This window comes from Oncorhynchus kisutch, linkage group LG13, assembly GCF_002021735.2.
Source record: "Oncorhynchus kisutch isolate 150728-3 linkage group LG13, Okis_V2, whole genome shotgun sequence".
NCBI classification, from domain to species: domain Eukaryota; kingdom Metazoa; phylum Chordata; class Actinopteri; order Salmoniformes; family Salmonidae; genus Oncorhynchus; species Oncorhynchus kisutch.
Window position 1 is genome coordinate 68,604,273 of NC_034186.2, and position 23,039 is coordinate 68,627,311.

General features: G+C 44.8%; 1 protein-coding gene and 1 long non-coding RNA gene across 8 annotated transcripts in view; both read right to left on the reverse strand.

Moving 5' to 3' along the window:
• Positions 1 to 1,938: 1,938 nt before the first annotated feature.
• Positions 1,939 to 2,473, reverse strand: LOC116376704 (uncharacterized). Its single transcript, XR_004212133.1, has 2 exons — positions 2,296 to 2,473; positions 1,939 to 2,165 (listed from the first exon to the last, which is right to left on the reverse strand). It is a non-coding gene; the product is annotated as an uncharacterized LOC116376704 (long non-coding RNA).
• A 4,879-nt stretch (positions 2,474 to 7,352) lies between these two features.
• LOC109901849 (dual specificity tyrosine-phosphorylation-regulated kinase 1B) overlaps positions 7,353 to 23,039 on the reverse strand; it is a 74,919-nt gene continuing 59,232 nt past the window's right edge. For 2 of the 7 annotated variants that reach the window (XM_031787063.1, XM_020497840.2), the window contains exons 2-11: positions 19,227 to 19,372; positions 17,059 to 17,178; positions 16,128 to 16,316; positions 15,234 to 15,381; positions 14,452 to 14,738; positions 13,057 to 13,203; positions 12,835 to 12,975; positions 11,225 to 11,528; positions 10,375 to 10,478; positions 7,353 to 10,234 (exon numbers count right to left, since the gene is read on the reverse strand). In XM_031787063.1, the coding sequence (XP_031642923.1) occupies positions 9,473 to 10,234; positions 10,375 to 10,478; positions 11,225 to 11,528; positions 12,835 to 12,975; positions 13,057 to 13,203; positions 14,452 to 14,738; positions 15,234 to 15,381; positions 16,128 to 16,316; positions 17,059 to 17,178; positions 19,227 to 19,289 (2,265 nt within the window). In that variant the 5' untranslated portion in view covers positions 19,290 to 19,372 and the 3' untranslated portion in view covers positions 7,353 to 9,472. Of the gene's footprint in view, positions 10,235 to 10,374; positions 10,479 to 11,209; positions 11,529 to 12,813; positions 12,976 to 13,056; positions 13,204 to 14,451; positions 14,739 to 15,233; positions 15,382 to 16,127; positions 16,317 to 17,058; positions 17,179 to 19,226; positions 19,373 to 23,039 lie in introns of all 7 variants that reach the window. The other 5 variants (XM_031787062.1, XM_020497838.2, XM_031787061.1 and 2 more) reach the window with 3 other exon arrangements.

A 23,039-nucleotide genomic window follows, 5' to 3' on the forward strand; every position in this document is an offset into this window, starting at 1 on the left:
AATAAATAGAATGACAAGCTGTAAAACATTTTCCTCAATATAAACCATTTAACTTAGTGAATACCATTGGTATTTAATATGAGGATTTCAGCATTAAATATCCTTTATTTATTTTACAAACTTATCTCTGTTCATGTTTTTGCACCCAACTGGTGGCAGTTGTGAAAGACAATCAAGTTGGAAGAGTTGCAGAGTTTATTGAAAATAATGCCATTGTTTAGATTTTTTCATTCATTAGGCTATTTTCTCATAAGGTGTATCCACCAGAAACTCATGGACAATATGGACCCAAATATACACTTAAAAAATACTACGAATGCATTTAAAAAAGTTATTCAAGTATAAAATGAAAATGTTACCATAGATTACATGTTAATTACCAAAATGACAGAATGTTCCAGGAACTTTGGTAAATTACCTGTGGCTTTGCAACCCTAGTTCTGCAGTCTTGTGTGTAAAATAGTTATGGCATTCTGTTTAAATCTTTAATATACAGTGCCTTGCAAAAGTATTCATCCCCCGTGGCATTTTTCCTATTTTGTTGCATTACAACCTGTAATTTAAAAGATTTTTTATTTGGATTTCATGTAATGGACATACACAAAATAGTCCAAATTGGTAAAGTGAAATGAAAAAAAAAATTTGCTTGTTTAGAAAATATTCAAAAAATATAGAAAAGTGGTGCGTGTATATGTATTCACACCTTTGCTATGAAGCCCCTAAATAAGATCTGGTGCAACCAATTACCTTCAGAAGTCACATAATTATTTAATAAAGTCCACCTGTGTGCAATCTAAGTGTCACATGACCAGTCACGTTAGCTCTATACATACACACCTGTTCTGAAAGGCCCCAGAGTCTGCAACACCACCAAGCGGCACCATGAAGACCAAGGAGCTCTCCGAACAGGTCAGGGACAAAGTTGTGGAGAAGTACAGATCAGGGTTGGGTTATAAAAAAAAATCTGAACCTTTGAACATCCTACAGAGCACCATTAAATCCATTATAAACAAATGGAAAGAATATGGTACCACAACAAATCTGCCAAAACTCACAGAACAGGTAAGGAGGGCATTAATCTGAGAGGCAACAAAGAGACCAAAGATTACCCTGAAGGAGCTGCAGAGCTCCACAGCGGAGATTGGAGTATCTGTCCATAGGACCGCTTTAAGCCGTACACTCCACAGAGCTGGGCTTCACAGAAGAGTGGCCAACAAAAAAAAAGCCATTGCATAAAGAAAAAAATAAGCACACACATTTCGTGTTCACAAAAAGGCATGTGGGAGACTCCCCAAACATATGAAAGAAGGTACTCTGATGAGATTAAAATTGAGGTTTTTACCATCAAGGAAAACGCTGTCTGGCGCAAACACAACACCTCTCATCACCCAGAGAACATCATCCCCATCACACTGTGGGGATGTTTTTCCATTGGCAGGGACTGGGAAACTGGTCAGAATTTAAGGAATGATGGATGGCGCTAAATAGATGGAAATTCTTGAGGGATACCTGTTTCAGTCTTCCAGAGATTTGAGACTAACGGAGGTTCACCTTCCAGCAGGACAAGGACCTTAAGCATACTGCTAAAGCAACACTTGAGTGGTTTAAGGGGAAACATTTAAATGCCTCGGAATGGTCTAGTCACAGCCCAGACCTCAATCCAATTGAGAATCTGTGGTATGACTTAAAAATTGCTGTACCTCAGCAGAACCCCATCCAACTTGAAGGAGCTGGAACAGTTTTGCCATGAAGAATAGGCAAAAAGCCCAGTGGCAAGGTGTGCCACGCTTATAGGGGGGGGGAATAGTTATGTAACCTCAAGTTTCCTGTTTTTCCTGTTACATCTTCAAAGTGGTAGGCATGTTGTGTAAATCAAATTATACAAACACCCCCCCCCAAAGAAAATCCATTTTAATTCCAGGTTGTAAGGCAACAAAATAGAAAAAATGCCAAGTGGGGTGAATACTTTCGCAAGCCACTGTACACCCACACAAAAATAAATCCCTCAAATGTCCAGCTACCATAGAAACGTTCAGAGCTTATAACAAGAGTAATTTAATATTCAAACCTACAAGGACACTTAGGTGTAATTCTTATCAAATATTTAAGTTAATTTATGTCAATGTTCCAATAGGGACAGAAGTTTCCAGCACAGCAAGCTTGTCCTGAAAAGAAGAAATAGGTCAATTTTAAAATGGCTGGTATGACAAACACTTGAAATGATTGCAACTGAAACTGACATTGAAACTCAAGTAGGCGGCATTGAAACATTGACTAGACTATATGAAAACTAACCTTTGTGGATGGTTTCCAAAACCTCCCCAGCTCCTCCTCTAGGGCTGGTCCTTGGTAATCTTCTCTCCACTCGGCAGGCTCCATTAACAAATCAAATCAAATTTTATTTCTATAGCCCTTCGTACATCAGCTGATATCTCAAAGTGCTGTACAGAAACCCAGCCTAAAACCCCAAACAGCAAGCAATGCAGGTGTAGAAGCACGGTGGCTAGGAAAAACTCCCTAGAAAGGCCAATACCTAGGAAGAAACCTAGAGAGGAACCAGGCTATGTGGGGTGGCCAGTCCTCTTCTGGCTGTGCCGGGTGGAGATTATAACAGAACATGGCCAAGATGTTCAAATGTTCATAAATGACCAGCATGGTCGAATAATAATAAGGCAGAACAGTTGAAACTGGAGCAGCAGTACAGTCAGGTGGAAGTTGAAACTGGAGCAGCAGCATGGCCAGGTGGACTGGGGACAGCAAGGAGTCATCATGTCAGGTAGTCCTGGGGCATGGTCCTAGGGCTCAGGTCAGTTGAAACTGGAACAGCAGCATGGCCAGGTGGACTGGGGACAGCAAGGAGTCATCATGTCAGGTAGTCCTGGGGCATGGTCCTAGGGCTCAGGTCCTCCGAGAGAGAGAAAGAAAGAGAGAATTAGAGAATGCACACTAAGATTCACACAGGACACCGAATAGGACAGGAGAAGTACTCCAGATATAACAAACTGACCCCAGCCCCCCGACACATAAACTACTGCAGCATAAATACTGGAGGCTGAGACAGGAGGGGTCAGGAGACACTGTGGCCCCATCCGAGGACACCCCCGGACAGGGCCAAACAGGAAGGATATTAACCCCTGCAGAAACGCTGCTGCTTCGTCCACCAAAGGCATCTGTCCAACCGACACTCTCTCAACCTTTGACCCTTCTATCCCAGCAACCTGCTCCTTAGCTTTCTTTGACACCTTAGCATTTGTGGTGACAACACTCAACATGTTCCACTGAGCTACCTCCTTAACCACAGTATTCTCCTCAGGAATATTGCCAATCTTTACCTCCACCTCTGTACCCTCAGGTTTCTCCTCCTCGGGTACATGTTCCAAAGTTACACTTGCTGTCACTTGGCCTGTGCCGTTCTCTTCAGCCTCCACCACCTCCTTCTCAGCGCCGTTTGTCCCCAATCAGCTCCTCCACACCCCCTTATTTTCTGGCTACCACCCCCTCTCTCACTTCTATCCCTTACTGCACCCCCTCTACCTTATTCATAACAGCGACTGACATGTTTTTCTCCTCCTCCCAAGGAGTGACTGCCAAACTTTTAAACTTCACCTTCTCCTCCTCTTTATAAGTGACTACCAAGGTCTCCTTCACCCTTTCCTCGCTGTCTGGCTGTCTCTCCTCAGCCTGAATGGGTAAACTCTTCTCCCTTTCCTCCAACTCTCCAGGGTTCACTGGTGATCAGGCTTTTCACTGAAGGATACTTCAAGGCTGGCCCTGGTTACATCAGGGAGAACCACAGGTTACAGATCAGCATACATTGTATTGACTAATTCATCTAAGATGAATTAAAGAGAAAAAAGGTGGTCCAGCATTAACTGTGTTGTATACTTACAGAACTCTGACACTTCACAGACAGAATCACACAGAGGGAGGGCAATACAGCTCCTCCCACCTAACAAGACATAACAACCAGGGGTGTAATCATTAGTCCAAAACGTTTTGCAACGGAGATTTCAGTTCGGAGTAACAAGTTTCTATTGGACAAATTCATGTAGGTCTCTCCCTGTTTCGTTAGCTTCCGTTTGGTTTCGAGTGAATAAACCTCTACTTAACCAGTGCAAAAAACAATGCATGACAACTAAATGACTTAATGATTTTATTATTATCAGTGTCCTACACACTGATCATGACCACCGTCTATGTAACTTGTGACGTAATTATTGAGCGAATGATTGACAGTGTGTAAAAATACTTTTAAGTACAACTTTTTGGGGATACCTGTACTTTACTATCTATATTGACAACTTTTTATTTTACTACAGATATTCCGGGGGAAAAAAAACGCTTTACTCCCCTACATGTTCCCTGACACCCAAAAGTACTGGTTACATTTCGAGAGCATAACAGGACAGAAAATGTTCCAATTCACAGACTTATCAAGAGAACTCGCGGTCATCACAACTGTCTCTGATTTTCCAGGCTTACTAAACACAAATGCTTTGTTTGTAAATGATGTCAGTGTGCCCCTGGCTATCCATAAATAATAAATAAATAGTGCCGTCTGGTTGGCATAATACAAGGAATTTGAAAAAAATTACTTTTGATACTTAAGTATATTAAAAATAAAATACTCAAGTAGTATTTTACTGGGTGACATTTACTTGAGTATTAAGGTATCTTTACATTTAATCAAGTATGACCATTGGGTACTTTTCCCACCACTGGATATAGAAATAGATCAGATTGGTCGAGGTTACTGTTGAGACGCTAAAAAGACAGTTTACCTTCCCACTGTGCTATTGTACGGGATTTGGCGCTGCGCTCTGAAGTGGATTTCATGACAGTCATAGTACAGTGCAGGTAGAGACGCTGTGGAACAGAGTACGGATGATATAAATCACTATTCACTACCGTTGTGGAAACGTTTACCATAAAAATCACATGATTTGTGGGAACAGGAAAGCATCCACAGTGAAACGCAGGACATTTGACTCTCGGGAGAACAGAGACTGACTGCCTTTCCGCTTGCTGTCCACCATACATCTAAAACACACACGCGGATATACCCACCACTAGAATAGATACAAATGCTATAGCTACATCATAGCTACATCAGTGTGTGAGAACTTAAGTGTTTGATTACCCAAAGTTGTGAATTACTTCATGGCGGGGTGTGGTATGTGGGTCCTTGGATGTCGTAACAAAGCAGGAATCAACAAACACACCCATCTCTGGGGACAAAAGCTGCGTAGGCTTTGAAGTACATTAGCTCCCCAAGCATGTAGCTCTCTTCTGACAATTGTTCCCATCTCTCTAGATGTTGAGAAAAATATTTTCCCCTCATTCTCTGCACCTTAAATCAACTTGCCAACTCTTGTAATGGGACATGTTTACTTACCATTGCATGCAGTGAGCCTAAAGATGCGTTTGCCATTCATACTCTTCAAGAGAGTGCGGTCATGCACCTCAGGTACATAGCCAACTTTGTAGTAGTGGAATCTTAAGGAAATAGATGGTTAACGGCAACAACAAAAAACACTCATTCACACAGTAGTAAGACTGAAGTATAAATGTCTACTGTAGGCTAGTCTATTGGGCACTATACTGGTTATATATGCACTGAATGAGGAGGTTGAGAGGTATGGCTCTTATCATTGGCCCTTGTGGTTCTGGAGAAAAGGTAAGTGAGCTGGAGTACACCAGCTGGCCATTCATGGTCTGGAAGTCATTAACAGAATAAAGAGTAGATATTTTAGGGTCAGTTTAGAGTGTGCTCCAAATGGATAGTGAGGGCAAAATGTATCCCAAAACATCTTACCGTTTGAGTACTGCCACCGTCATTCAGGTCATAATGGAAGTAAAAGAAAAGTGGGGTGACGGGGCAAGTGCCCAGGAAGAGCATGGAGGCCAGACACCTAAACCTGAGCTGGCCTCTGTTGATGCGCACGGAGATCTGGTTGTACCCGCACCACACCTCCACTCCACGCGGATTACGCACGGGAGAGAAGTGGTTGCGCTCTGGACTATTTTGTGGCGGAAGGAAGAAGTTGGTCAAGATACTGGGGAAACGTATTTTCTCGAGGACTGGTCTGAACAAGTCCCTATCGACGACGGGAACCGCAGAGTGCTGAAACAATGGAAGGAAGTAGTATGGTGGTTCTGACCGAGGGGCACCGATGGCATCGTCTTCCCCTATCCGAGGCCTGATCACCTCACGCACTGGTATATTGCCCGGGAGGTGCCGCTCCGCAAATTGGCAGTCTTGATGCTCTTGACCACCCCATCTGTCAACGTTAAAATCAGCTTCCGCTGATACTTGTGTGAATGGAAAGGCAGAAGAAAATCCATACAAATAGACAAAACATCCACGCAATTTGTGCCATGTTCAACGTGACCATAGCCGCAGGAAAAAAAAATCCGTTGTCCAGAGCGCCACGTGGACACACTATTGTTAGCAAACTAGTGACCATTCAAAGATTAATGTTGTAGGCGCTTGATAATTGCGCTCACCTGGTTTTGGCGCAACAATTACGCACTTGGCACACACGGCGACGTTCGTTGCATGTACGCTACTGGGCGTAGGTGATCAATTAATGATTCACTTCATATTTGCAATGATATATGAAAACGTATTATGCATAGCCTACAATGTTGTTACAATGTAAACTTTGAGTATGTAATTCACTTATCTTTCCACCAGATGCCAGTATAAACTGTGTGTGACTTGTGTGAATACAACACTCGGCCTTCACCTGTTATATTCATATTCAATAACTCTCAACTAGGAAGAGCGCAAATGTGATGAACATGAGTCAAACGGTCCTAAATTGGTTCTAATTGCATGTCGTTTTATGGTATAGGTGACCCCACAGACAACCTTTTGAACTAAACAGCATTTACTATTGACAATGGAATAGATAAACGGAGGATTGTGCTAATGTAAGCTGCGACCAAAGATACAGCTAGGGGCATAGAGTAGGCCTTCAGGGTAACAATAACCTGTCTTTAACACTTCCAATAGCACGTGTTCATCAATCGTCACCTCTAGGAAGACACTGGTTCAAATACAGTGGAGACACTGTGTTCTCAGTGTACCCATTTGATTGTAAACCACCAATCAATGTATCTAGCTATAATGCTATGTTTACACTTTACTCAGAGCTGCCTGCTACTGTATATTGGCAACAATAAAATATTGTCACAAGAGTGCAAGACTATCCAATTGACGAGACTGATTCCTAATAAGTTAATTAGCAGCAACACCAACTTTGTGGTTCTTCATGGACATCATCCCCACCACACCCAACCAACACCAGTTACTCAGGTACAAAAAAAAAAAGAATGAAATAACTTGGTCAAACGCAAATCTCAGATTTATTATGCCATGTCAGTGATCACTTAGCTTGCCACATCAACAGTTTGTCTTTGTGGTAGGCCTGCTACTGTATGCACATTGCTCAGATGAGGGTCTGTCGACTGAAAGCTGAAAAAAGCAGAAAGCTGTGATTTGCATTTGACCTTTGTGTGCAAAAGTATACTCTTTATTCTTATATATCCAACTTTATTCTTACCCAGTTTCCCCCATTCAGGCCCCGCCCAGTGGCTGACTTAAACTAAGTCCGTGTTTTAATACCACCTTTAACTGTTACATTTAGTCACTGCCCAACTTTCACCAGCAGGAAGAAGGCAACCAAACAAAAAACAGAAGAAAACAGGTTCATTTTTACCTTTTCTTTTTCTTGTTAAATAGTAATAAATACATGAGATGCAGTGGTTTATTTTTTCCATTTTTTCTGAAGCAGGAGGGTTAAAAAGTTTCATTTTTATTTATTTATCTGTCTGTCTGTTTGTTTTCTTTAGCAGCAATCCGAACATGGTTGAAAGTGTAGATAGCAGCCGAGAGAGAAGTAGTTCACTTTTTTTTTGACTTGATGGCAAACAGCACTCACAGAGTGTCGTGAAGGAGGGAGGGAAGGGGAGAACAAAAGACAGGACTAAGAAAAGAGGCCAGAGAAGTCAGTCACGGGGGCTGTAGGGGTAAGGAGGGCATGAAAGTGTCCCCTCATATGTATGTACTCCTCCCTCCTGCTATATATTGCCCCCCTCCCCCCTCCCTTCCAACAGAAAAATGGGGCAGAGGAGAAGAGAGCGAGACAGAGAGAGCGAGCAAGATTTGGCTTAGCATATCCAGTTACTCCAACCCAAAATGTGTTACATTTCTGTAGTTTATGGTCCAAAACAAAATTGAGTAAGAAAAGACAGAGAGAAAGACAGAGAAAGAGGGTGAAAGAGTCTGGTTAGATGTTGAAGTAGAAGGCAGACAATTTTTTTTTTTTTGAAACAACAGGGAAGCATTTTGGTTTTCCTTGTGGCAAAATGTTTTGTTGTTTTTCATTCTTGAATCACTTCCTCCTTTTGTGAAGAAGTTCTGTTCCCCCTCTCCACTTGAAAGCGTCTCACTTCGTCAAATGTTTCAGCCTCCTCATCGTATAGTTTCTCACTGTGTGGTGACTACGGTTTTTGTCATTTGCTTCATTTCATTTCTATGATCTGTTTCAGATATATAAGCCAGTGTCAAGCGAGAGAAGATTGGAAACATAAAAAAAAAAATGTTACAAAAGTGTGTGTGTGTTTTCGGGGGTGAGATGTACTGAACTGAAAAACAAACTAAAAAGACCCTAGTTTGTTTGTTTCTCTGTGTATGCACAAGTGTTTACTGTCCATCAGCGGGGGAAAAAAACGGTATAAATAAAAATGAATAAATAAACCACCTCTTAATTTAGCGCTCTTCCGATCTCCCCACTTACCCTCCTCCTCATGTAGTGATGTTTAATAAATAAAACATGTACAATTAAACCTAGACTTCAGAAAAACTAAACAAAAACAAAGAAAATAAAAAAGATTGATAAAAATAGCATAAGGGTCCTCTCTCGTGCCTCCCTCTTCTAAACCAACAATTACCACTTTTCAAACCATTCATTTACTTTTGCGGTCTTCATTCCAAAAAACAACCCAAACAACAAAAATCTCGCTGCAAACCTTTCCTTAAATCACATAAAATCAAATAATATAATAATAATATTAATAACAATAAAAACAAACTTATCTGAAACTTTCCATTCCAACTACTGAGCCCCGTTTCTTTCCTTCAACAAAAGAAAAACAAAGAAACTGAAAAAAGGATAAAAATGGTTTCAAAGCCTTCCCTCTCTTACTCTCCCTCTCTTACTCTCCCTCTCTTACTCTCCCTCTCTTACTCTCCCTCTCTTACTCTCCCTCTCTTACTCTCCCTCGACCTTCTCCCATGCAAAACAAAACAAAACTCCTTTGATATTTCACAAGTTTGTCTCTGTAACTGTATGTGTGGCCGTATTTGTTTCAAACTCAAGTGTGTATAATGAATATGTATGCGTGTTGAAATTGTAATGTTGTCATTGTTAAAATTGTATGGCTTTTGGAATTTGTTCAAGATTTATCAAGAGTTGGCCGCGTTCTGACCACCACCTCCTCCACTGCCGCACACACCCATCATGGTGGACTCCTCAGAGTCCGGCCTCCCCCCACCGCCCCCTACTCCCCTGGGTGGGGGCCCCCCGGTGAGCATCCCGCCCCCGACCACGCTACCCTGGGGAGGGTTGTTATTGTTGTTACTTCCCGGGTAGCATGGGGGGATGTATCCAAGCCCAGAGGCAGCGACCAAGCTGTCCTGAGAGGCTGGGGGCTGAGCCAACTGTTGCTGAGAGCCGGCGGGGGGCGGCTGGGGGGCCATGACCGTCCTAGTCCGAAAGGCAGAGAGGCCCAGGTGGAGGTTGGAGGAGCCGTACTGGCTGGAGTCCAAGCTGGATGGGGGCGGCATGATGGAAGACTGACCCAGATGGTGGTGGTGTGTGAGGCTGAGCTCGATGCTATCCGGCATCTGTGGGGAGGAGATGGGCATCAGGGGCTGGCCCTGCTGGCCCTGTGAAGCCTGGCCCTGGGGCTGGTTCCCCTGCCCAGTCTGCCGCAGGCCCCGCCCGTTGCCGTGGTGACTGCCGTAGATGGGGTGCGGGTGGTGTGGTTCCATCATGCCCCCGACGCCACCGCCTCCCAGGAAGTGGCGTGAGTGCTGCGTGGCCGCCGGCTTGTGCAGCAGCAGCTGGGGGTATGGGGGGTCGCCAACGCTACTGCCGCTGTTGGACAGGGGACCCATGCCCCCCTCTCCCCCCGGCCAGAGGCGCAGCTGCTGCTGAGATGGAGCCTTGGCAGTGGGGGGGGAGGAGGTCATCGTTAGAAACAGAGAACGCAGCATCTACAGTACATCATGTATAGAGGAATAACCTCTTGTTCCATGTGATGAGATCTGAGACATCAGAGTGAGGTCAGATTTAAACCGCTCACCTGTGGACTCTGCATCTCATAGTCTGAGTGAGTAACTGCACTGTTGTAGTACCGGTTACTGTACCGGTAATTCCGGTTGTCATTGGAAGAACCGCTAGATCCACCTGGACAGAGGGAGTATGGGAGGAGAGACGGAGTAGGGGAGGAGAGACGGAGTAGGGGAGGAGAAGGGGAAAAGACACTGTCAGTCAGAATACACAATAGTTGTGTTACGCCATCATACTGACAGTCCATCACTGCTGGGACCATAAACTGTTGCTGAGCTGCTGAACATGGTGCTGTAGGCTAAGATGATTAGCTGTTGCCATGGTGAATGGGAGCTGTAGCTGTGGCAGAGGCCGCTGAGGCTGAGCTGTTGCTATGGTGATGGTGTGCTGCAGGCTGTAGGGACTGAGCTGCGGCTGAAGTGACTAGGAGCTTGTTTCTATGGAGACTGTGTAGCTGTTGCAGAGAGTGAGGGGCTGTAGGGGCTGGCTGAGATGTAACATTGAACCACCATCACTATGACGCAGTAGACTGCAGTGTTCCCCCGAAGACTATGTAGGTGGGAGGGATCTCCCAGACAAGATCCTTTACAGTACTGTACTAACCAACATGGCTTCAACGGACTTTGAATAGCTCTCAATCTAAGGAATCTTGGTGTTTTTCACAAACATAGGAGATAATTATCTGGGGGGGAAACACTGCAGTAGGAATATGGGATCAAATAGGCTGCCAATGCTTAGTTTGCTCTATTGAGGTTTGACCTCTGCACTCTGCAGTGGTTTCTGCTAGATGTTTCCCCATGCAGTGGACTGTGACTGTGGCTTATGGTAAGGGTATACTGTATACTAACTGCTGTGTCCCGTACCGGAGCTGGAGACGGAGCTGGTGGTGGAGGTGGAGTGGCTGTGGTCCATGGCTGGGCTGGTGGAGGTGGAACTGCTGGTGTTGGTGCCCTCGTCCGTCGTCTTCTTGAAGAAGTTGTGCTGCAGCGCATAGAAGGGCGTGATGCGTGTCTTGGGGTCGTAGTCCAGCATGCGCAGGATCAGGTCCTTGAACTTCAGGTAATCGCAGGGAGCGTGCCCCTGCTCTCCGCCCCGCCTCCCGCCAGGACCCCCGGTCTCCACCCCCAGGATCTCATGGAGCCGTCGCGTCGCAGGAGGCTTGTACTCCTGAAGAGGGGGATAGAGGGAGTGAGGGAAGGGGGAGAACAGAGAATATGGATGTGGGGAGGTGCAGAGAAACACTTGAGTTCTCATTTTCTTTGAGGCAGTTTTAGTGACTTAGTTATTATTATGGTTGAATTTCACACATGCAAGCATGCCTGTTGTTATGACGGTGAAATGGTAGATGGTCAGTAGAATGCATATTATGAATGCATAGACTCACTATTAGGCCTACGTTATTTACATAACACCAAGCCAGTGATGAGAAGCTGGAATGAAGCTGGAATGTTGAAACCAACATGTATCCTTACATGGTCTCTGGTCTAAAGACCATCAGTTCCTAGTCCTACAACTAACAATAAGTTTACTTATCCTGCACTATATCATTCACTTAACCCCTAATCATCTAGTGAAAATACATGCCAACACCCATAGGTGTAAACCCGTGCTCACACACACACAGGTGTGCCTGCCTCTGGGGTGAGATGGCTGATCCCCCACCATCCCCAATCCCTTTTGGACAAAGTTAATTAACCTCTGATCCAAACCTTTCTCTCACCTCCAACGTAACCCAGGCCTCTCCCTTTGTTCAACCTCCACCTTCCACCTGCCTCCGCTGCTCCTTCACCTCATCCCTCTATCTTATTAAGGGCTATGTAATGCTTCTGATACACACAATAATGGAACGATAAGGACCACCTTTTTAGACGATTAGGGAAAGTTTATGACGAGGGGTTTTACAGTTTAGATGATGATGACTGGAGAGGAAGATGCTGAGGACTCAGATCTCCTTCCTAAGAGTGGGAGTTTAGGTTGGAAAGGAGAAAAGGGGGAAAATACCGCTTCTGCACAAACTACTTTCCAAAATCAAGCTAACCCTCCTCCACCTCGGTTTTCTACCCATCTCTCTTTATCTACGGGTAAATGGTTAATACAAGTAGGAAGTTCGTAGAGATGTTACCTCTAACCTCTGACACTAGGGTCAAATTCTTTCCATCCCCTTAGTAGTTAAGTTTAGGTTTGGAGGTAAGAGCAAGGTAATCTGATCCAAGATTTATGGGGTGACAGGAGAACTTGAACCTACTGCGTTGTGAGTGACAGGAGAACTTGAACCTACTGCGTTGTGAGTGACAGGAGAACTTGAACCTACTGCGTTGTGAGTGACAGGAGAACTTGAACCTACTGCGTTGTGAGTGACAGGAGAACTTGAACCTACTGCGTTGTGAGTGACAGGAGAGATGTGGTTCGGAGATGAGATGAGAAGATTAAGTAAGAGCAGAGTTTTACTCACGGAGGCCGAGGGGTAAAGTACCTTCTTTATGTCCTTGTTCTTCTTGACGGTCCACAGACCGTCGGATAGCTTGTCAAAGTACTTCCGTGCTTTGGGAGCCTGATCCAGCATGTGGTTGGGAGGGACCCCCAGCACCTCCACTATCTTATTCATCTGATCCACCTGGAGAGAGAGAAACAACAGGACAGGTCAGGGGCAGATTCGGCATCGACACCCAATGCTGTGTGTGTTCTCACAGCCTACCTCGTTGGAGCCGCTGAAGAGGGGTTCTCCCGTGTGCATCTCCACCAGGATGCAGCCCAGGGACCACATGTCAATGGCCAGGTCGTAGGGCATGCCCAGCAACACCTCCGGAGATCTGTAGAACCGACTCTGGATGTACTGGTAGATCTGTGGTGGAGGAGGATGGAGGAGAGGATGGAGGGACAGAATGAGGTGATGTAAGAAACAAAAAGAGGTGGAGAGGCAGAGAATAAGGTAGGTAGAAGGGGCAAGAGGACAGAGGGATGGACAGGTAGGGGTGAAGTAAAGAAATAAAATATATGACCAAAGAAGAGAGCGAGATAGAAAGACGAGGGGAGAAAACGTGATGATAAAAGATAGAGGTATTAGCTCCAGTATGTTGGTTACAGCAGAACAGAGCTGTGGCCCTTTAATAACATTTCTAATCTAAATTAGAGCACACTCACTGGTGGAGGGAGACAGGATGGTGGTGGAAGTGGTGCAGTGACACCGTTCGTCCACACGGGGGCAGGCCAAGCTGAGTAGAAATATCTAAACTGGGTGCAGCAGAGCCGCTGGGATTCTATACTTGAGCACTGTAGTGAGGCCCATTTCCTCATCTTCCCAAGAGTCCTCAAAGACGTGCTGTGAATGCCAGTTCCTATTCAACCTGGCAACGGCCTCCCTCCATAGCTTCCCTCTCCATGTCTATTTACCCTCTGCAGAAAACTGAGCTCATTCTCTTTTGAAAAGGAGAGACGGAATCATCATCTGTGGGCTATTCTCTCCCTCATCCATCCATCCATCCATCCGTCTACCCCACCCTTCTTCTCCCTCTTCCTGAGATATCCAGAGGCATTAGCAGACAAATAATACAATGTTTTAGAAAAGGTTAATATGCAATGAACATTTATCTGGTTTACAAAATGCTGTCTCTTATTAATTCTACCTCTACCATTTCCTCCCTTCCCCGGCATCTCTCTCTGTCTATCCCCCCAACAGCTCCCTCCTCTCTCCCTGCCCCAATTTTCTTCTCTACCCAACCTCCCCCCCAGAATCTAGAGGGGATATAGCGTGCATTAAGGTCCTACTATATAAACCACAGTCGACTGCTGATGTATGCATTGGTTTAAGTAGATCTTAAATATAACACACAGGAGCATGCAGATATAGCCAGAACAATTCACAAAGGATCCATTGGGAGTGGTGAACTGCAATGCACTGATTTCAGGAGTGGACTGTGTATATTGATGTGCTTGGTAAGGTGTAGTCCTCCCTCCCCTTGCTTCGCCCTCTCTCCTAGCCCAATGGTGTTCTCTCCTCAACACCCCTCCCCTGACCCCCACCCAGCACATGCATTGGGTTCATTATGGTCTTCTATATCTTTGTGCTTGGTTAGTCAGTTAGTCTCCTCACCCTCTGGCCTAGTTGACAAGAGCTGCCGAAGTCAACGATCTTGATGGCGCTGCGCTTGGGGTTGCACAGCAAGATGTTCTCGGGCTTGAGGTCGCAGTGGATGATGCTAAGCTCGGGCGTGGCCAGGAACAGCAGCGCCGTGCACAGCTGCTGGGCAAACTTTCTGGTCAGGTTGAGAGAGACGCCGCGGAAGTTGGTGTTGCGCAGGAGGTCGTACAGGTTGTAGGAGAGAAGCTCGAACACCAGGCACAGGTGGTTCCGGAACATGAAGTGCCTCTTCAGGTGGACTAGAGGGGGAGAGGAGGGAAGAGGGGGGAGGTTAGTAGGGGAAGCGGTATATTGCAGTAACCTATCTGGGTGCTCTGCTCTACATGGGTAGTGGTTGAGGTGACTTCCAGAGTGACAGTGTGCCCTTGGAGTGGAGAGCAAGGTGCTTTGACCACATGGAAAACAGCTCGGCCATATAAATGCCATCTATTATTATATTATTGTGTGTCAATCACCTCGCTCAGCGCTATAGGACTTAGTGAGGTAGAGGTGATTCTGTGACAGGTTTATCATTGCGAAGGCTACTGGATTGATATGTATGTAGCATGAAATTTATACATAGGGATATATGAGAAGTAGGGCATTGGTCTATATTTCAATTGAGATGTTAAATGTGGAGCAGATTGCATGTGACGTCAAAGAGGCACAGTATGAACTCATTTTAGTATATGGTATACAATGCAATAGTGTTAGATCATAAGTGGGGGCTTAAGGCAGAGTGTGTGTGTCCTCACCTATGTAGTACTTCATCTCTGTGTCGTGTTTGTTCATGAGCTCCAGCAGTCGCAGCTCTATCTGGGCCTGGTTCAGGAAGGCTTTCTTGTTCTTGATGATCTTGATGGCCACCCACTCCTGCTCGTGGTGGTCATAGGCTTTCACCACCTGCGGGATGCAAAAGGTCACAGGTCAGACAGGCAGCCATGTTGTTTGTAGTATATGCAGGTGGTAGGGGCCAAGGGAAAGCTCCTTCACCAAACAAAATACAGTCATTATCCCTCTCCTCTTTCCTCTGGCCCACAAGAGCAATGACCCGTTTATTCTCTGTAGACATACTTCATTCACCCAATGCAACTCTTCACCTTAAACTTTGGAAGTGTTTCTCCTCTCTTTTCTTCCATCCTATTATTTCTCACTCCTCCCCCCTGAACTATCCTCCCCCTACCCCCTGACCTATCCTCTCCCTACCCCCGACCTATCCTCCCCCTACCCCCTGACCTATCCTTCCCCCGACCTATCCTCCCCCCTACCCCCTGACCTACCCTCTCCCCTCCTACCCCTTGACCTATCACTCCCTTCCTACCCCTTGACCTATCCCCCCCTACCCTATCCTCCCACTACCCCCTGACCTATTCTCCCCCTACCCCCTGATCTATCCACCCCCCTACCTTATCCTCCCACTAACCCAACCTATTCTCCCCCTACCCCCTGATCTATCCTCCCCCTACCCCAGACCTATCCTTCCCCTACCCTCTGACCTATCCTCTCCCCACCCTCTGACCTATCCTCTCCCCACCCTCTGACCTATCCTCCCCCGTACCCCATGACCTATCCTCCCCCCTATCCTCACCTATACCATCTCTCCACTGATCAGTCCTCCCCTATACCTTCTCTCCCCCATGTCCACTGACCTGCCCGAAGGAGCCCTTGCCGATGAGCGAGTCAATTTCGTAGCGGTCCAGCCACTTCTCCCCGTTCTTGACGATGTAGTCGTAGTTGTCGTCATCGTAGCCATCGTTGTACACCTTCCGCTCCTTCTTAGTGCTCGAGTCCTCCGGGGGCACCTGCTGGGCACGCCGCTTCTTCTTCGTGTAGTACACCTGGACACGGAGGAGAGGAGATGGCGAGAGGAAGGGCCGGGCGTGAAAAGAGAAAGAGGGGTAAATCACTGATATTTCTCATTTTGCCACACTACTGTTTAGATAGATCTCGGAGGACCAAACCAATGATGAAACTGATATCCTTCACTTGTACATCAGTTTATGCTAATGCAGTTACATATACATAGGGTTGAAAAACTGGTAACTTTCCAACTGGGATTTCTGGAAAACCAGGGACATTTGGGAAAGCAACCAGAATCTAATGTTTATACCAGGGGTGTAAAACTAATTTTGCCCTGGAGGTCTCATTCGGTCTTCATCGAGGTCTGGAGGGTGGCACTGAAAATTGGTTATACTTCCTCGCTGTCAATATTTGCCAAAAAATGTCTTATGTTCCCTGACCTGCTAGCTTTCATTTTGGTGCTAAGTGAGCTGGACAGTCAAGAAACTGTATGAATGTAAGTCCATTATCAATTCTACACAGTTTTGATTATTTTGTTTTAGTTATTTAGTCATTTGAAAGTATATTGAAACCCTCCCCCCAACATAAACAATAAAAAACTATAAAAAATACAAATAAAAACATTTTTATTTGACTCCAACCACCATGAGCCGGACTGGACCCTCGCGGACCGGATGCCAGCAGGTAGGCTGTGAGGTGACGTTTCCTGGAGGTTATGACTCCTGCAGCAGCAGAGTCCTGTAGGACCTGATGGCTGGCTGACACACACACTCCACTCACCTCATTGATGTGCTTGTAAGTCTTGATCAGATCGACAGAGAGTTTTCTCAGCGGGGCGCTGGCGGGATCTCTAAAACTTGGGGGGATCCTCCTCTGCAGTATGGTCGCATCAGACAGCACCTGGAGGGGACAGGTGGTAAGGGGAGCCCCAAAACGGTCCAAGACATCCCTGCAGTATTCTAACTAGCGGTTATAAGAACTAAAGTAAGTAAAGGTCACTATACAATATGAGTGAAAATAACGTTTGAGTTAACCTATGTATACAGGCAACACTGTTGCCTAGCCACAGAACAATCTATCAGTGATGGTGGTTGTAGTTGCTTGTCAATAGAGTACAGTACCAGTCAGAATTTTAGAACACCTACTCATTCAAGGGTTATTCTTTATTTTTTACTATTTTCTACATTGTAGAATCATGGTGAAGACATCAGAACTATGAAATAACACATACGGAATCAAAAAAAGTGTTCAGAAAATCAAAATATATTTTATATTTGAGATTCTTCAAAGTAACCACCCTTTGCCATGATGACAGCTTTGCACACTCTTGGCATTCTCTCAACCAGCTTCATGAGGTAGTCGCATGGAATGCATTTTAATAGGGCACATCTGTTAATTAATTGAAAGTTAATTTGTGGTATTTCCTTCCTTCTTTAATGAGTTTGAGCCAATCAGTTGTGTTGTGACAAGGTAGGGATGGTATACAGAAGATAGCCCTATTTGGTAAAAGACCAAGTCCATATCATGGCAATATCAGCTCAAATAAGAAAAGAGAAACAACAGTTCACCATTACTTTAAGACATGAAGGTCAGTCAATGTGGAATATTTAAAGAACTTTGAAAGTTTCTTCAAGTGCAGTCGCAAAAACCATCAAACGCTATGATGGAACTGTCTCTCATGAGGACCACCACAGGAAGCCCCAGAGTTACCCCTGCTGCAGAGGATAAGTTCATTAGAGTTAACTGCACCTCAGATTGCAGCCCAAATAAATGCTACACAGAGTTCAAGTAACAGACACATCTCAACATCAACTGTTCAGAGTAGACTGCGTGAATCAGGCCTTCATGGTCAAATTGCTGCAAAGAAACCACTACTAAAGGACACCAATAAGAAGAACTTTGCTTGGGCCAAGAAACACGAGCAATGGACATCAGACCAGTGGAAATCTGTCTTTTGGGTCAAAATTTTAGATTTTTGGTGCCAACTGCCGTGTCTTTGTGAGACTCAGAGTAGATGAACGGATGACCTCTACATGTGTGGTTCCACCAGCGAAGCATGGAGGAGGTGGTGTGATGGTGCTTTGCTGGTGACACTGTTGGTGATTTATTTAGAATTCAAGGCACACTTAACCAGCATGTCTACCACAGCATTCTTCAGCGATACGCCATCCCATCTGGTTTGGGCTTAGTGGAACTATCATTTGTTTTTCAACAGGACAATGACCCAAAACTCACCTCCTGGCTGCGTAAGGGTTATTTGACCAAGAAGGAGAGTGAGGGTGCTGCATCAGATGACCTGGCCTCCACAATCATCTGACCACAGCCCAATTGAGATGGTTTGGGATGAGTTGGACCGCAGAGTGAAGGAAAAGAAGCCAACAAGTGATCAACATTCCTCATTAATCTGGTTGAGAGAATGCCAAGTGTGCAAAGCTGTCATTAAAGCAAAGGGTGGCTACTTTGAAGAATCTCAAATATATTTTGATTTGTTTAACACTTTTTTGGCTATTACATGATTCCATATGTGTTATTTCATAGTTTTGATGTCTTCACTATTATTCTACAATGTTGAAAATAGTAAAAATAAATAAAAACCCTTGAATGAGTAGGCGTGTCCAAAATTTTGACTGGTACTGTACGTGATACTGACGTGTTTGAGGTTGTGGATGTATAGTACATTCCAACAGGTTGGTCAGCCTATCATTATGTCCATTCAGTATGTGATGCTAATACCTACGTTCACGTGATGAGTTGTGGGTGTGTATAGCGTCAGTATAAGGGTGTGTGTGTATAGCGTCAGTTTGTGTGTGTATAGCATCAGGGTGTGTGGTGTGTGTATAGCATCAGGGTGTGTATATAGCGTCAGTATAAGGTCAGTTCCTAAACAGAGTATTATTCTAAACAGAGCATTAGTGGAGTGTCCTGTGAGGGCGTTAGCCGCTGGGTACCTGCTGCTGTTCAGCCATGGAGTGGATGTTGCTGAAGGAGGGGTGGCTGTGCTGGCTCGACATGGTTGGCTCAGCGGGGGAGAAGCCCAAGGCGGCAGGCTGGCAGAGGGTAGAGGAGGGGGGCTTGCATCCTGAGCTGCTTCCACCTTCACAAGATAGACGTTGAGATGGAGGGAAGGGGGAGAAAGGAGAGAGGGGGAGATGATTTTAGAAAAAAATACATCGACATGAAGCTTCCTAACTCATCATACATACACGGGGCACTGCCGTGGGTGTGGGCACGAGCACTGCACTGCAGAGGAAAAGCACACATGTGCTCTCTCACACACCCTTCTTGGCTGTTCTTTGAAGTCACACACATACACCCTATCAAGGATGTAGAGCAAGAGGGTGGGATGGCTACTTAGTAGGGTACCACTCCACAGGGCAATTTAGCTCCCTGACAGAAAGACCACACAAATAATGGTGGAGTGGAATATCTCTATGCAAGAGGGTGTCCCATTTCAGCAGAATCAGCATTAGCGCAGGTCAACCTGACAAACCCAGTGTGTCTGAGTGTGTGTCTGTGTGTGTGTGTCTGTGTGCGTGTGTCTGTGTGCGTGTGTCTGTGTGCGTGTGTCTGTGTGCGTGTGTCTGTGTGCGTGTGCGCGCGCGTGTGTGTGTGAGACATAGAGAAAGATATGAGACCTTTGTTGAGGTCAGTAGTCCACATTGTCACACCTCAAAACCAGGAGGGTATTTCCAAGCAGAACTCTTTCGCTCCAACTCCTGCTTTTATATGAAAAGAGAAAGGAGAGGTGGCTTCTCACAAGATATAGAAGATGGAACTTAACCCAACCATTTTTGTTGCTGAATGTTGTGAGCATTAAAATCTTCTGATTCTGTCAAGGTAGCTAGCAAAGATGGACAACGTGGGTTAGAGCTTCAATGGGACAAACCACTGTGTGACAAAACTGTTGCATCATCCTACAAAAAAATGACGAGTCACTGTTTAGTGTGCTGCTTTGCTTCGTCATTAAGTTCCACCAGACTGTTTTTTCTGTCAGAATCCCAGGTTCAACTTGACTGAGATTCTCTGCAGTCTTGAGACTTTGCTTTGCCTGCAGTTTGACTGCAGTCGAGCTAAAATCATGGCTGGAACACAGCAGGCTTGGTAAGAGCAGTCGAGGGTGGTATTGACAGTGCTGCACGCTCAAGCCTGATTTCCACCAAAGCCAAGACACAGCAGTTTGGACCGCTGGCTCCTGGGTAAACCTTGGCCTCTGCAGAATTTTGAACTCACTCACTTAGCTAGAGGTGGGCTGGTCGCTTGTACAAAAACAAAAAACATCCACCAGTGGCTCAGCAAACCAGCCTGGAAACTCATTCCACTGGCATTCAACATAGGAGGAGTCAGACCACGCTTTGACCTAGTGGAGTGGATGGTGGAGTGGATGGTGGAGTGTTTACAACAAGATGCCCATCCTGGTTGTTCTAAGTTAAAGTTTCAATCAAATTAAAGTTCAGACCAGGGTTTCCGTTAGACTGCTTTTTAGCCAATAAAAAAGAATAAAGAAAAGCTGTTGCCGGCCAAAACATTGCAAAATAATGCTTTTTAGCCTATTCGTCGATGGAAATACATTTGACTGGTCATGCTTATCGGTCTATTAGGTTCATTTGCATAATTCTGTGGAATTAAATTGGCGCATATACAGTACATTCGTTATGTATCATATTTATCACACGTACAGCATACAAATACAGAGCGGAAAATGTGAAAACATATACTTAATGGAAACATCAACGTTTTACGACCTATGAGGCATGTCTTACCTTGCCTCAAAGTAGCCTAGCCAAAATTAGACCATATTCCAGGGAATTCTTTTAAATCAACTTTTCTTACACTGTCCCATAGCCAAAGGCACAATACTAGTCACATTTGCAACCCGTGCTAGTTGTTGCATATTAGATTTCCCCCTTTCTTAAATTTCAAAACAGATTTTTCCATCTCTGTCACATGAAACCACTCGTATGTGCTTTACGCTTTTGCTAACGGTCTTTCCTGCGAATTGCATTATGGAACGAACATTCGCGCGTAGCCTACTGCCATGTGTGCTTTGCTGAGCTTATAATGTGAAATAATATTTTATCAACATTTTAAGCTAAATGTTCTGATCGGTTGCATCAGACTCATTTTCATGTAGCCTAGGTCTACTGGTTGTATGAATTTGGGATATATCGTTCCATAACGGTCCCAGAGTCTGTTTGGAATTGGCCATTTCTTTCTCGACAAGCTGACCGATAAACCTTTCCACCATGGGGATAGTAGATTGACAGGCTAGTGATGTTGCTGTTCGGTACTCATCTTGTTCTTGTTGGAAAAGTAAACATGCAGTTATTCTAACATCTTCAAAGTGCACGTCAGAATTCAGTAAGAAGGACACACATCGTTGCATCCTCGATGTTCTGTAAATATGAATGACCATCATGTAAAATGTGATTTCTGTCATTCTGAGGACTGTGGGTGGACTCCCTGATCAGGTTACACACCCAATACATGTGGGTCAGGTAAATCTCTCAACTGTCTGGTCAATTAAAAATGCTGCAGGTCAAATGTCAAGACAGGGAAATGATGTCCCTTATCTGATACAGTCTGTCCGTCCCAAACTCTGTTCTTCCCTCCAGATGTGAGGAAGATTAAACAGAGTACATGGTGCTCCAATGACCTTACACTACTCAACAGCACCAACAGCATGTCCTGTTCAACGGTTTGGTTACTTTTAGTGCAAACCCTTTCAACACATCTTACGGTGCAATGTCCTAAGTTGCTGATGAAAATCTCAACCACTGTGCTAGAGTCCTGCAAAACCAGCACATCAATTGTCTCCAGTAAAGTGCAGAAGAAAATCATATGAAAAGGGGTTAATGAAATTGATGAGATATTTCACAGCCAATGCTTTTATCACTGGATTTTAAAGTGAGGAATAACGGGGGTGAAATTTATCAACTACACATTACAACTTGAAATAGCCCGCCGATCAATGACCGTAGTTTAAACCAAGTGCAAAACAGCACGTCTGAGCACCATCAATCCTGAGGGGTGACTGCAGGAGGACACATTACATACGTGACTCATCTCAAACTGCTTTCTGTCTCGGCACAGATACAGAGAGAAAGAAAGAAACACACAGACACAAATATTTAGAATATTTCTTACTGTTGTTGAATTGTCAAGAAGGAACCTGCAAGTAAACGCTTCTTTGAGCAGTGGATACCATGTGTATCCTGTACATACCACTAATACACCATGAAACACACGCAGTACGTTTATATTAAACTGATTATGTCAGTAGGCAGATCATTTACTGAGCAATCTTTTTCATTATTAGGACATGTGAACACCGACATTCCAGAGGTGTCTTTGATCTGCACATGTGCTAGCACCAGCAGGGCGAGCCTCCCTCTGTAGTCCGCGTGAAGTGTGTTTTAGAAGTCGTTTTCACATACAAACTTTATCTGAATTCAGAATGAAAAATGCTCGCTGTGGTAGAACATTTATTTCCAGGTAGCCTGATCTCAGATGTGTCCATGTAAACAGGATTATTTGGGAAATTCTTCTTCTTGCAAAACATGTAAACGTTTTAATCAAACTATTATATTAATCTGACGATTTGCATAATTTGCATTATTGTGAGCAGGTAACCGTACTCACACCAGACCTGTATCCAGAGCTTACAGTGTTACAGTTAATCAGCCTTTCAGATCAATAAGACCATGTTCTACAGCAAAGACTGTTTAATAAATCTCCATCAGCATTGGCCATGCATTGTGAGA